Below are 14,918 nucleotides of genomic sequence, written 5' to 3'. Positions count from 1 at the left end.
CTCCACCTTATTTTAGCCAGTAGAGAGTCATTGAAGTGCTGAATCTCACGAAAACCCAGGCCACCATCTCTCTTGGATCGTGTGAGCTTAGACCATGCAACTCAGCATATTTTTTTCTTTCCCAATTTAGAGTCCCACCAAAAACGATTTATAGCTGATTGGATTCTCTTGCATATACTTTTTGGGAGCTTGAATCAGGACATGGACTATGTAGAAGAGAGGATGGATTTGATCATAGTTAGTTCTCCAGCACTAGATAGATAACGTGAAGACCAGCTAATCCATCTCTGTCTAATCCGGTCTACAATCAGTGTGAAGAGTTTTTTTTTTGGTGACCAAAGCTCTCTGGTAATCCAAGGTATTTACCCTGGCCTTCTTCTTTTTCTATTCCCATAGTCTGCATTACTCTCTCTTTTACATCTTGTGGTGTTTTCTCCGAGAAAACATAGACGATTTTGAGCATTTCCATTGTTGAGATCCTCAAAAAGAAGTTCTCAAAAATCAAATATTAATATTTAATATAATGTAAATATTGGATTAAATTTTATTTTGATTAAAAAGATAGCCCAATAACAAAGAGACAATTGTACATTGGGTATCTTATGGGTATCTGATAACTTCTCTCATTCGGAAGCTATTCTTACTTTCTCTCTCATCTTTTTATTATTTTTATCTTTTTAATGCTTTGATACTCTTTTTAAAAACTACCGACGAAGATGCTCTTATGTTTGTTAATCACTTGGCCTGAAGCCAATTTATATGTTGTAGTATATGTTTCAGGATTTCACAGCAGCGAGGGGTCTTCTTGCAGGAAAACGTGGTATTATCGGTGAAAAACAAATGATTTAAGCTTGGGCTCTTTCTTGAAACTCGGATGCTAGGTAGAAGACCACTGTTTTGTGCTTTGTTGCATACGACAGATAGAACTTCTCCATAGAGAACAAAGATGAACGAGGACAACATATCTCCTTGTCTAATGCCACGCTGAGGAAGAACACTGCCATGAGATATTCCATTAACCAGAAAGGTATAAGAGACAGTTGATATACATTTGAGAATCCAATTTATCCATTTTGCATGAAAGCCAAGTCTCTACAGATTTGATGCAATGAAATCTCACTCAAGCCTATCATAGGCCTCACTCATGTCTGTTTTAATAGCCATGAAGCAGTGTTTAGTTGCTTTAGACCCCTTTAAAATATGGAGAGTTTCATGATTTATTAACACATTGTCGGAGGAGACTCTGTCAGGGAAAAAGGCTGATTGTATTTCAGAGATCAGAGTGCGTAGAAGAGGCTGCAAGTGTTGTGTGAGGATTTTTGAAATCATCTTGTAGTAAGTGTTGCACAAAGCAAAATGTCTGTAATCGGACACCACTTTTGGACTCAACACTTTGGGAATAAGTCAAATGTGAGTAGAATTGATAGATCTTGGAAGTCTTCCAGAAGATAATAACTCTCGAATATCCTTGGTGATTTTATCACCAACCACCAGCCAACTAGATTGGTAAAAACTCGTCGGGAAACCATCAGGGCTTGGTGTTTTGTCTGGATGAATCGAGAATAAAGCCGCTCATATTTCCTCTTTAGTTGGATCAGCAATTAATCTCTCATTAACCTCTGGTGAGATACATGGCTGCAATGTTTGTGCTACAATTTTCGCACAATCTGTTGATCTAGTGATGAATAGGTCCTGAAAATAATCATTAATCACTTGGACCATTTCATCTGCTTCATACACAACATCTTCATCTCTATTCTCCAATATAGTAAAATTGTTTACACCTCGTCTTCCTCGGGTTACCGCGTGAAAATAGCCTGAGTTTTTGTATCCTAGGGCTAACCAGAGGGATCTGCTCCTTTGCTTCCAATATTCATCTTCCTCCTTATAAGCTGTTTTCAGATTATAGTTGATTTCGTAAAGGAGAGTTTCATTTTGGACATGTGAACTCATAGCAAGGTCTAGTCTTTCCTTTTCTCTATCAATGGTTTGTTGACTGTTTTTGTGATGTTCTCTATTCAAACTTAAGATATTTGCATCGACTTGAAGGGAAAAGCTCAACCCATGCTCCATTTGACATAGCTCGATCTAATCTGCAATGCACCAGGTGTGTGTTGCAGATAAGCTCCAAGAGAGAAAATTACCAGCAAGGCCTAGGTTATAAAGGTCTTTTGTGACAGGAATGATCGAAAATCAACGAAAAATTCCTCAACTCTTGTTGCTCCCCCAGATTTTTTCAGACTTGCCAACAATGTCGTTAAAGTTATCAGTCAGAAACCATGGAACATCATAGGAAGCAAGATCAGAGAGTTCATTCCAAATAGATCTTCTTTTAGATTGGTCTAGTTCACCATGAACGATGGTAACTACAAAGACAGATTTCTTATATGACATGGTAGAGTCGATATAGTTGTTGCAGGAGAAGGAGACTTTGAGATCCATATCTTTTTTTCCAAGTCCTCCACCGCCAGGACTGTGCGAATGGACAAAGAACTGTGATTCATAATCCAGGTATTTCAGTTTTTCCTTTATGAAGTCATCACCGTTTTTTTGTGGAGCTCCATGATGCGATGAACTGCTATGGGATTCTCCAACCCACAATAGTTCTAGCTCAATATAACTAAGGAAGAGGATTTCTTGGATCCTGAAAATCCAACTTATCCTTTGAGATTGTAGGAATGATGTTGATGTGAGTGGTGAGCGTGATTGCACTGGTGATGAAGGGTTGTTTGCTGACCAAGAGACAGTTCTTTGAGAACAAGATCATTGGTTTCGTCTGGTGCTATGGTGGTAAAGCAGGGGAGAGTTCTTTGAGAACAAGAACAAGATCATTGCTGACCAAGAGACAGTTCTTTGAGAACAAGAACATGTGGCAATAGGAGCAGTGGTTACCCAATTTTTAGTATTGGAGAGTCACTAAGGCTTCTGACCTAGCAGTTACTAGTTTAGGAAAAACAAAGTGGTAGTGTTTCAAAACATGAAATAAAATCAAATTCTTGAATACTATCTTAATATTTGTGCCTGACAGAATTTGAAAACTTAAAAAACATTACTAAATCCTCCTCATTTGTCATTATTTCCAAACATACAAATTTATCATCTCAAATGAGTGATAACGAAAACCTTTAATAATTAAAAAAAAATTAAAACACAATTTTAATATCGTTCATCACATTCACATAGTTAAATTCTTTACACAATTCAATTGTGAAACCCTTTAATCTTTTTTACAGTAATATTTTCCTAATATCATGAACTTCTCATTCAAAAAGGCTAAACATATAATATCAAAACTAAATGTATAAACCTCATTTTGAAATAATATTGTGCTCCTCCCATTTCTCATTTTTAGTGTGGCCTTAGGCAATTGCCTTTTTTCCAACATATAGTCAAGACTCTGGCTTAGGAGCTCGTTTTCGTAGCTTGTGATCTATCTTCACGGCAGTCTTCATTTTAGAAATAAAAAGATAGTCCTATGTTGCACCATGTAGAGAATCCCAACCTATCTTTTTAGTCCATGTAGTTTTAACATAATTATTGCAGGTTAGAGTAGGTTTTAACCAGAGCAATACATATTCATTTTTTTTTCTAACAGAATTGAGTTTAAAATTAAAAAAAAATGTTTCAAACAGTAGATTCTGAAAATAAAAAATTCATATATTTTGCAATAGTCTCATCAATTATGGGCAAAAAGTTTTATACCTTCATATTCTACATTCTTATTCTCCTTCTATGGACTTTCTTACATTTTCAGCAACTTAAAGATTCCACTAGATAACTTTCTTTCTTTTTGGATGCTCCAAGTCATATAAAAACTCCTCCAAAAAATCTCCTCTATAAATCATCTTCCTGCCAAACTCTTGCAATAAAAACAACTCTAAAACAAAGATTTTAACAAATAAATTACAAAAAAATGAAATACGCAGAGATATCACATTTCAGCCATCCACAACACAACCTCAAATTCGACTACACCGAGAAGCCCTTCAAATGTGATGGGTGCAACGAAGTCGGCATAGGCTCTCGCTATCGCTGCTCCAAGGACCATCAAGGCTGCGATTTCGATCTCCATGCGCACTGCGCATTACCTTCTGCCTCCATAACACATCCGTTCTACAAAAAATGTTCGTTTCAGTTTTTGGCGCAGCCGCCAGGCAAGGAGAGACGGTATTGCAATGCGTGCGAGAAAGATGTGTCGGGATTCGTGTACCATTGCAAGGCTTGCGGGTTTGATCTTCACCCTTGTTGCGCGATGCTTCCTATGGTTTTGGATGATGGAGAGACCAAACTCTTTCTTTACCGTAAAGTGAGTTCCTCTTGTCATCGATGTGGACGAAAAGGTCGTAGCTGGAGTTACAGGTCTCTTCTTGATTTTATTCTTTTTCTTTTATTATAGCTACTATCAATCGGTGTTCAATATTATGTATTATGATTGGTTCTTTTAAGTTAAGATCAACTAAACAAGTCAACTAAAATTGATAGGATAGTAATTGAGAAAAACGAAATGTTAAATGAGCATGCTTAATTGCTTATTGCTTAAGTTTCTTTTTTTTTTTTTTTTGAGGTTGCTATTTTTCATTGGTGTTTTTAGTCAACATTAGCATATATTCCAAATCAACATCTCTGAAGAATATTTTTAATAAAGCAATAAGAGTTAATATTTTGGATTACGTTGATGTTTGATTCTTGAACATGAATTTCGTCTTTATACCGAATATATATTTGAGCAAAAGAAAAATTAAAGCAATGGCATTCAAACACAATTACTTTAAAGCAGTGGCAGTTAACGCAACTTTTTTCCTTTTTAAAAGAAATGAATTTTGTGTTTGCTTATTGGTATACAAGTTTCATAACGTGCACTCTAAGTTAAAACTTATTATATGTTACAAAACTATAGTATTTTTACAAATAATAAACTTCCCAAGTGTAGAACATATAATAATGCTAATAAATAATAAATTTTGTAAGTAGTAAATATGATTTATATTGGGAGATGGATGAGATCGACCGAAACTGAATAGTCTAGATGCTCAATTATGGAACTAATGAAGATATGATTACACAAAAAAGTTTCAAGAATTTTTTTTAAACTAAGATACTGACAATTATCAACCATCTTCTATAGTTTTCTTGATTTTTCTTTAATCATATCTTCATTAGTTCAATAATCTATTGCAGAAAAAATTATGGACTAAAGACCCAAATTCCTTGATTAATTATTAGAACAAGATTTTGAGCCAATTAATAATGAAAATATGGTTCTAAACAAATAAATACAGGTCGTCTTGCAAAAAGTACAATCTCCACGTAGCGTGCGTGAGGGAGATGTTGGTGGATAATTGGCGAGAGCTATACAAAGAACAGAATATTAAACGCACAGAACGTAAGATCCTGACTTTGAAGAAAACGCTTGAGCATCACCACCGTAGCAGCAGCAAAGGCAAAGTCCAGAAATGCTGCGAGATCGCCGGAATGGCCGTGCAGTTCGTTATCTCTGCCGTGCTCGGCGATCCAACAGCCCTTATCGCCGGAGTTGTAGGCTCCCTCATTTCTCGAGGATGATTCCTATTCCTCTCCCATGGGTATTATACTAGAATTTGATATCCGATCAAGTTTCATGTAAAAAAGTCCAATACAAAACCAAAAAAAAAAAAAATTGAATATTGCGTTTAGTAAAGTTTATATCTTATGTGACCTAAACATTCAGCAGTACTGTTTTCTTAGATGCGTTAATGACTCTTAATCACGTTTCTTATCTAATTGAAGAAACTATAATCTTTTGTATAATCTAGTGTATTTTGTATAAGTATGTTAATATTTTATCTTAGAAACTACTCCCCGTTTCACAAAGAGTGTCGTTCTGACATTTTTCACACAAATTAAAAAAAAATAAAAGGTCTCTTATACCCTTATTAATTTGCAGAAATGACTTTTGGAATTACATTTATAACTAATTTTCTAAATTTATTTTTGAGGTTAAAAATGGTATTTTATGTCAAAATTTACATTGGAATTCTAAAACGACATTCTTTTTGAAACAAAAAAAAATATTAGAACGACACTCTTTGTGAAACGGATGGTGTATATATTTACGAGTTACGAATCATCGCATTATTTTTGTTATTTGCTTTGTTTTTTTTTTTTTTCGGCGAAATAAAACTTATATTACTGACTATTGTAAGCATTATTTTTGTTATTTGCTTTGTTAAAGTTGGAAAAGCGCTACAACTGGATTTATTTATCGTTTAATAATTAAAATATATATCTAAATATAGAGGTATATAAAATATAATATAACTTAATTCTAAATTCGCAAAAGTTCGGTTTCAAATAAAGCTTTATGAATGTGAATAAAAAAATATCATAGTTCTATAAAAAAAACGAAAATTGGATTTTATAATTGACTTGATCCGGCTACGTTCTAAAGTTTTTTAGGGATTTAAATGTCTGACATTTAAGGTAAACTATTATTTTAGTTTTTTGTTATGAAATCCAAATCGGGCTGATTATCTCTATTCGTAGTTCAACCTGTCCAACTGGCCGGTCCAGTCTGGTTATTATTATTTTTTCTAAAATTTCTGAGTATTTCATATATAAGCGGAGAGTTTTATATAGATGGAAATAAATACAAGAAATATTAAGTGATATTAAGAGATATTAAGCTTATTGGATCTTGTATAGTTAGTTATTAGAATTATTAGAATAATTTATCCCACATTGCTAGTTTCTAACTCAAGGTTGACTAATGTACTTGTATATATATGTGCCTTTAGACTGATGAATAAAATAACTTCCGCAAAATTACTTTGACATGGTATCAGAGCCTAAGACTACATAAAGTTTTGGTCTAGCTCTTGAATCAGAGCCTAAGGCTACATAAAGTTTTGGTCTAGCTCTTGATTCAAATTCTTGTTTATAAGTTGTGGTTTATTGGAAAAGCAAACCGACGAGGTCTTGCTCTTTTGTTTTTTGGTGAACTCGGACCGACGAGGTTCGGGATTTCTGTAGAGCCATAAGGGCTTGGGATTTCTTTATTCGGTGGAGAAACCTTGGGATTTTCTCTGTTTTTTAGAAAATATGAGATTCCAGAGTCGAGGAATTAAGTGTTCTTATTGTTCGAAGTATGGTCATGATGTGAGATCATGTTATCAGATATATGGATATCCAGATTGGTGGCTGGAGAAGTATGGAAAACCTACGAAACATGTGTCACACACTGAAAAACGTGTGTCACACACGGAGGCGTCACATGTTGATCCACAGGCTGTGACAGGGCTCAAGAAAGATCAATGGCATAAGCTTGTTCGATGGTTTGATTCGAGATTAGAGATAGCAAATCGTGTGAGTGATAACACCTATCCAGATGAGTGGATTATTGATAGTGGTGTGTCGCACCATATGACGGGTACGTTAAGTGGTATGTTTGATGTGCATAAAGTCTCACCATGTTTAGTGGGTCTGCCTAATGGAAATGTTGTGGTTGCTGATAGAGAAGGAAGTGTGGCATTGACGGAGAAGTTAACTTTGACACATGTGCTTTTTGTCAAGGAACTCAAGTGCAATCTCATCTCTGTGTCACAGATTATTGATGCAATGAATTGCATTGTGTTGTTTTTCAAGCAAATGTGTCGGATACAGGATCTTGCTTTGCAAATTCTGATTGCAGTGGGTAAAAGAAAAGATGGATTGTATTTTCTTCAAGGTATTCAGAAGACCGTGAATGTGGCGAAGGTCAGTAAGTTGGAGTCTTTGGAACTTTGGCATAAAAGGATAGGACATGCTTCTGAAAAGGCTATTAGGAGATTGCCAGAAGTGGATCAAAAGAGTGTTAGTGTTTCTGATTGCGATGTCTGTTTCCGAGCAAAGCAGTGTCGGAATGTATTTCCTATGAGTACAGAGAAAAGCAAAGAATGTTTTGAGATGATTCATTGTGATTTGTGGGGGCCATATCGAACACAGAGCGTGTGTGGATCCTCTTATTTTTAACTATCGTGGATGATTATTCTAGAGCTGTGTGGGTTTTTCTTCTTGCTGATAAAACACAAGTTCAGAAAACAATGGTAGATTTCTTTGCTCTCATTCAGCGTCAGTTTGAGAAACATGTGAAAATCGTGCGAAGTGATAATGGTAGTGAATTCATGGGTATGAAGGAGTATTTTCGTACATCAGGGATAATTCATCAAACTTCGTGTGTGGGAACTCCTCAACAAAATGGTAGAGTGGAGCGAAAACATCAACATATACTGAATGTCGCAGAGTGTTGAGGTTTCAGGCAAATTTACCAATAGAACTTTGGAGTTATTGTGCTTTGAGTGTTGTGTATCTAATCAATCGTACGCCTTCTGTGTTACACAATGGTAAGAGTCCTTATGAAATCATCTTTGGAAAAGCTCCTGCTTATAGTGAGATACGAGTTTCTGGATGTTTAGCGTATGCTCACAATCAGAAACGTCATGGAGATAAATTTGCGAGTAGAAGCAGAAAATGTGTATTTTTGGGATACCCTTATGCAAAAAAGGGATGGAACTTATTTGACTTGGAGACACATGAGATCTTTGTTTCTCGGGATGTCACTTTTATTGAGGAACGATTCCCATACTTGGAGCTAAAAAATGCACAGCTGGATGAGCCTTCTAATTCTAATCAAATGAGATTATATGTGGATGATAATGCTGGATTTGACGATATCGAACCTGCCTTGACAAGGGAAATTATACAACCTCTCACAAGAGATACAATGACACAGACTCAGGTTGTGTCAGACAATGTTGCAGAAGAAGAAAGACAGACTATAGGAAACGAAATACGCGATATCTTAGGAATTACAGCGCCACAAACTGAACCTGCATCCGTTACACAGTCTGAGATTGTGCAGCCTACTTTAGTGACAGAACCTACATCAGTTACATAGTCTGAAAATGTGCAGCCTGCTTTAGTAACAGAACCTGCATCGGTGACACAGGCTGAAACTGTGCAACAGCCTGCGTCAACAGAAACTTTGGGACGAGGAATGAGAAAGAAATAATCTTCTGTCAAGTTACGTGACTATGTGTGCAACACGACATTTACAATGAATACTTCCATTGTGAGTTAGGAGTTGAGTAATGATTATGGTATTGAGAATTATGTGAATTGTGAAAGGTTCTCTGTGTCACACAAGGCATTTCTGTGTAGTATAACTGAAGGAGTTGTGCCGAAAAGTTTTGCTGATGCCATGAAGGATCCGCGATGGAGAGAAGCTATGAGACTCGAGATTGAGGCCCAAAAACGAAATCAAACATGGTTGATTGAACAATTACCACCAGGTAAGCATATGATTGAGTGTAAATGGATTTATACAATTAAGTATAATGCAGATGGCTCAATTGAAAGGTATAAGGCGAGACTCGTGGCATGTGGCAATCGTCAAAAAGAAGGGATTGATTATTCTGATACATTTTCTCCTGTAGCAAAGATGAGCACAGTTCGATTGGTTCTTCAAGTTGCCGCTGGGAAAAATTGGGAGCTACATCAGATGGATGTGCATAATGCGTTTCTTCATGGAGATTTGGATGAAGAGGTCTTTATGAGGATACCTCGGGGTTTTGGTGCTTCTAAGAAGGGTATAGTATGTCGTTTGCGCAAGTGGCTATATGGTTTGAAACAAGCTCCGCGATGTTGGTTCGCGAAACTTTCGAAGGCACTTTTGGGGTACGGTTTTACACAGAGTAAGGCTGATAACTCTCTTTTCTCATTAGTTCTTGATAAAGTTCACTTGCACGTTCTAGTGTATGTGGATGATCTTGTGGTGACAGGAAGCTCTCCTGAGGTGATACAAAAGTTTAAAACATATTTAAGCAATTGCTTTCATATTAAAGATTTGGGAAAATTGAAATATTTTCTTGGATTGGAAGTTGCAAGAAATGAGGGTATATACTTATCACAGAGAAAGTATGCTCTGGATATTATTGCTGATGTCGGTTTGCTTGGTGGTAGGCCTGTAGAGTTTCCGATGGAGCAAAATCATCAGTTGGGAAGGTCGACGACAAAGATTTTGACTGATCCAGAGAAGTATTGGAGACTGGTTGGAAGGTTGATTTACTTGGCTGCGACTAGACCAGATCTTGCCTACTCAGTTTACATCTTATCTCAATTTATGAATGAGCCAAGAGAAGATCATTGGATGGCTGCATTGAGAGTTATTCGTTACTTGAAAGGGTGTCCGGGAATGAGAATTTTGTTGAAATCTGATTGTAATTTTCATCTTACAGCTTGGTGTGATTCAGATTGGGCTGGATGTCCAATCACGAGGAGATCTTTGAGTGGATGGTTGATACAATTGGGAAATTCTCCTGTGTCATGGAAGTCAAAGAAGCAAGATGTTGTATCATGCTCTTCAACTGAAGCAGAGTATCGAGCTATGGTTTTGGCATTGAAGGAGTTGAAGTGGTTAAAGAGTGTGTTGTTAACGATGGGTATTGCACATTCTGGTCCAATGAATTTATATTGTGACAGCCAGTCTGCGCTTCATATTGCAGCTAATCCTGTGTTTCATGAGAGAACGAAGCATGTGGAGATTGATTGTCATTTCATTCGAGATGATATACAGACTGGAATTGTTCAGACCCAACATGTTTCTACTACTCAACAGCTGGCGGATATCTTCACTAAAGCACTTGGAGGACGTCCGTTCAAAGGAATTTTGTGCAAGTTGGGCATTCGAGATCTCCATGCTCCAACTTGAGGGGGGTATTAAGTGATATTAGGAGATATTAGGCTTATTGGGTTTTGTATAGTTAGTTATTAAAATTATTAAAGTAATTTGTTCCACATTGCTAGTTTCTAACTCAAGGTTGACTAATGTACTTGTATATATATATATTTTTAGACTGATGAATAAAATAACTTCCGCAAATTACTTTGACAAAGAAAAAAAATGTCTTACACTGGCAAAGATCTCCGGTGTGAACAAGCCCGGTACGAGAACAATAAAGCGGAAACGTTAACGGGATGAAGAGTCTCGAAACCATAATGCGAGAGCATCTTGAAACCGATGAAGATGTCTTCTTGCGGAGCAGATGTTGCGAATTCCCCGATCAATCGATTTGAGCAAAACGTTTGCCGGCGTTCTAATACCCTTGAAAATCCTTGAATTCCTCGCTTGCCAGATGGCGTAGATGATTGCCTGACCAGCGATGAGACGAAGGAACGCTAGAGCCGTGTTCCCATGGGGGACCAAAAGCCATTCTAAGAAATGAGCCCAAGAGCTGAAGCCAATAAAAGGGCACATAAGCTTCGACGAACACCAACCCCATAGTTCATGGCTATAGTGACATCTGAGAAAGAGATAATCCCTGTTTTCTCCATATATTTCGCAAAGAAAACAGGTGTCATCTCCCACCACATCCCAAGAGAGTAAACGAGATAATGTAGGGATTCGGTCCAAACAGCAAAGCCACATCGTAAAGGAATGCTTAGGGACTGAACCAGAAAACCCCGGTCTGGTTATTAAATCATCGTTTACGTGTATATAATTATGTCTGTAGCAGATCAAACTTATGAACGGTTGACCTTACACACCATAGAAGATTATGGCTAAAAGCTTGGTAATCAGAGAAATGATTTCACTTTCATGTTAACACATTATTACAGTATTTAAAACTAAAAATTTTAAAAGTACTGGTGATTGAATAACAACCCTTTAAATAAATAATTTGTTTCTCTAACCCACTTTTATAAGAAGACAAAGTATGGCTGTAAGAAAAAAGACATTATCCATGTAACCACAAAAATGATCAGACATAGTATTTGTCTTAAACCATAAATAAGAACGATAAACTCAGTTTAGTCTTTTTCTAATACGTCGAGTTCTCCTGCGGGAAACAGAGAGCAAGTCTTGTAACACTTGACGTTGAAGGAAGAGTTGATTATATTCTTCTACGGTCCCAGTCTCATCAGCCAGCACTTTCCCACAACAATTGCATGACCTACGAATTATTTAGATATATCACAAATTTGAATAATTTTAAATTTAAAAGTAATAATAGTGATTGAGAAAATGGATTAATTATTTGGTGAGAGCATCTTACTTGACGGAACCGGCGTTTCCTTCACGGCGGGTGGGAGTGTTAACGCCGCAGTGACCGCACCACATCGTTTCTTCACCGTTCGTGACTTCTGACATTGTGGTTTTTGCACAAAACAATAATTTTTTGAGAGACAATTTAAGAGATTTAGCGTATGATTTTTCATTCATTTGGATGTGTTTATTATATAGATTACAGACAAATTTCTTTTCGGTTTGGGAAAGTTATTTTAATTAATTAAAAAGGAAACATCCAGAAAAAAAGGAAAGATATCTTTTAAAAGACTGAAATAAATAAATAGATAAGAAAGTTATGGTAAATTGGATTAATTTGAGATTCGTTTCGTTGCAAACAAACTTTACATCACTTGCAGAACTGACCCTAATGATGCAAAAAAATTTACGTAAGTTTAAGTAAATGTTGCAACTTGCAAGTATATTCATCAAAAAAAAAATTTCTACCACCGGTTATGTTGGGCTAGTGGTTAAGTGCAGGGTTGGTCCCATGTGCTCCTAGTTTAATTTCTGATAGGAGGGATGCTTCACGCCATGTCACCAAGTATTAGTAAAGGTTGGTTCTGGGCCGTGGGGGGATTAAGGTCTAGGCCCGAAACTCTCCTAGTTTAAAAAAAAAAATTATTTTAAATTTCTAATCGATGTTAACATGTTGCAAGTATGTACATACTGTTATAGTGTTATGCAAAAAGCCATCCTGAATCAACTAATTAAGATTTTTGGTGCTCAATTGATGGTAACATACTATTATGCATATTGTTATAGTGTTATATATCGATATATAACATAATGTATATTTTTTTTGGTGCTCAACCTAAAATTTTACTACAAAACTCTTTACTCTTTAGATAAGACTTTCTTGCAACATATTATTAAGAAATACGTACCAATGTTTTAAAATACGGGAAATGAGGGTGAATAACTTAAAACCCTAACAAGATTTGGAAAACCAGAAGACAAAAACTGTTCTTGCGTGATAATCTGCCACAGCTGAAGGGTCACCACTTGACAAAATTTCGTTGTCGTCGAGATCTTGGAATTCTGAGCTCGGAACTACATAAAAATAATCACCTTCATCATCTGACGCACACAAGTCATCATCAAAACCAATAGGATCTGTTTTCATTTCCACACCATTGTTGAGAGATTTTCTTTCAGAGGCCTCTTTGTTAATACCATTCTGATCTTCCACATACTCTGGAACTCCTGAAGGCTGAAGAGTGTTTTTCAGGGAGTTTTGGAACATTATCATTGATCTTATCAGATCTTGAAGGTCTACAAGCCTCATATCTCTTCTGAGAGCTGGAGAGTCGAGATTTAATTGACCTAATAATAGCCTGACGGCCGCTTCTTCAACTCGCCATCAGGAAGATTCAAGTAGCCGAATTGAATACTTCTCACAGAGTTTTGTTTATGATTCTGAGGAGTCTTAATGGGTTCATGCTCTAACACAATTACCTGACCATAAACAAAATAAGGATGGGGGCTGTCAGTTAGATGAGACGACTAAAGTATTATATACAAATAAACAAATCTAAGAAATTTAAGAAATTTTTACCAAAAAAAAAAAGAAATTTAAGAAATGAAAGAGAATTGGCCTCAGGGAGTTCTATTAAAAAGATACTCGTAAAAGCAAATGGTTTGAAGCGTGAGAAAAATCTTATATTTTGAAACAAAATAAAATTTCTAAAACATCTATAATATATCTTGTCCGAAAGAAATCAAACACTTCATAAAAGACAAGAACAAAATATCATCGGAAACAAAAATATACCACCCTTTTTTGGTGAATTCCAATGCAACTCTACGTCGTTCTAGACAATGAGAACTAAACCCTAACACAACAATACATAAGTAAACAACAGAGCTAAGAAACTCAAAGGCAGACAACAGAGTAGAAATTACCTCCTTTTCACTCAAACTTGACCACATACTACGCAATGGAGAAGTGATGGAAGAGCAGGACAACAGCCCAATAGGATCTGTTTTCATCTCCACACCATTGTTAAAAGATTTTCTTTCAGAGGCTTCTTTGATAATACCGTTCTCTTCAACATGCTCTGGAACTCCTGAAGAGTGTTTTTCAGGGAGTTTTGGAATATTATCAGAGCTGGAAGGTCTACAAGCATCATGTCACTTCTGAGAGCTAGCCTGACGCATCTTCAAAATTTCGGCTTCGGGAAGATTCAAGTAGCCGAATTTAATATTTCTCACAGACTTTTCTTTATGATTCTGAGGAGTCTTAATGGGTTCATGCTCCAACACAGCTACCTGCCACAAACAAAATAAGGATAGGGGCGGTCATTTAGATGAGATTAAAGTATTATATACAAATAACCAAATCTAATAAATTTAAGAAATGAAAGAGAATTGTAGTTTCTCGAAGATACATTGGCCTCAAGAGAGTTCTATTAAAGAGATACCCGTAAAAGCAGTATAGTCACAAAATATCAAATACATTTAAAATTTGAATTGAAGCGTGAGAACATCTTATATTTTGAAACAAAATAAAAATTCTGAAACATAAGTATTATGAAATAGAATGAATACTAGATTTTGCCCATTTAAAGTTCATAGCACTTGTCGAAAAGAGATCAAACACTTCCTAAACGACAAGAACACAATATAGTCGGGAACAGAATATATATATATATATATATATCGATATATATACCACTCTTTTTGGTGAATTCCAATGCAACTCTACGTCGTTCTAGACAATGAGAACTAAACCCTAACACAACGTTTATATAAAGTAAACAACAAATTTAGCACAAAAAAAAATAAAGTAAACAATAGAGACAAGAAACTCAAGAGGCAGGAGTATGTACAACCTGTG

The 14,918-nt window shown here is 36.1% G+C and overlaps 1 protein-coding gene across 1 annotated transcript; it reads left to right on the top strand.

The window, feature by feature from the left end:
• Window positions 1–3,880: 3,880 nt before the first annotated feature.
• Window positions 3,881–5,727, top strand: LOC18025955. The gene is made up of 2 exons (XM_006409414.2): window positions 3,881–4,359; window positions 5,280–5,727. The coding sequence occupies exons 1-2, from the start codon at window positions 3,914–3,916 to the stop codon at window positions 5,560–5,562; spliced, it is 729 nt and encodes a 242-aa protein (XP_006409477.1). The 5' UTR covers window positions 3,881–3,913; the 3' UTR covers window positions 5,563–5,727.
• Window positions 5,728–14,918: the final 9,191 nt, after the last annotated feature.

Source organism: Eutrema salsugineum, unplaced genomic scaffold, assembly GCF_000478725.1.
Source record: "Eutrema salsugineum unplaced genomic scaffold, Eutsalg1_0 scaffold_11, whole genome shotgun sequence".
In the NCBI taxonomy this organism is placed as follows: domain Eukaryota; kingdom Viridiplantae; phylum Streptophyta; class Magnoliopsida; order Brassicales; family Brassicaceae; genus Eutrema; species Eutrema salsugineum.
The sequence above is the reverse complement of the archived record's forward strand: the minus strand, read 5'-3'. Positions and strand labels throughout refer to the sequence as shown.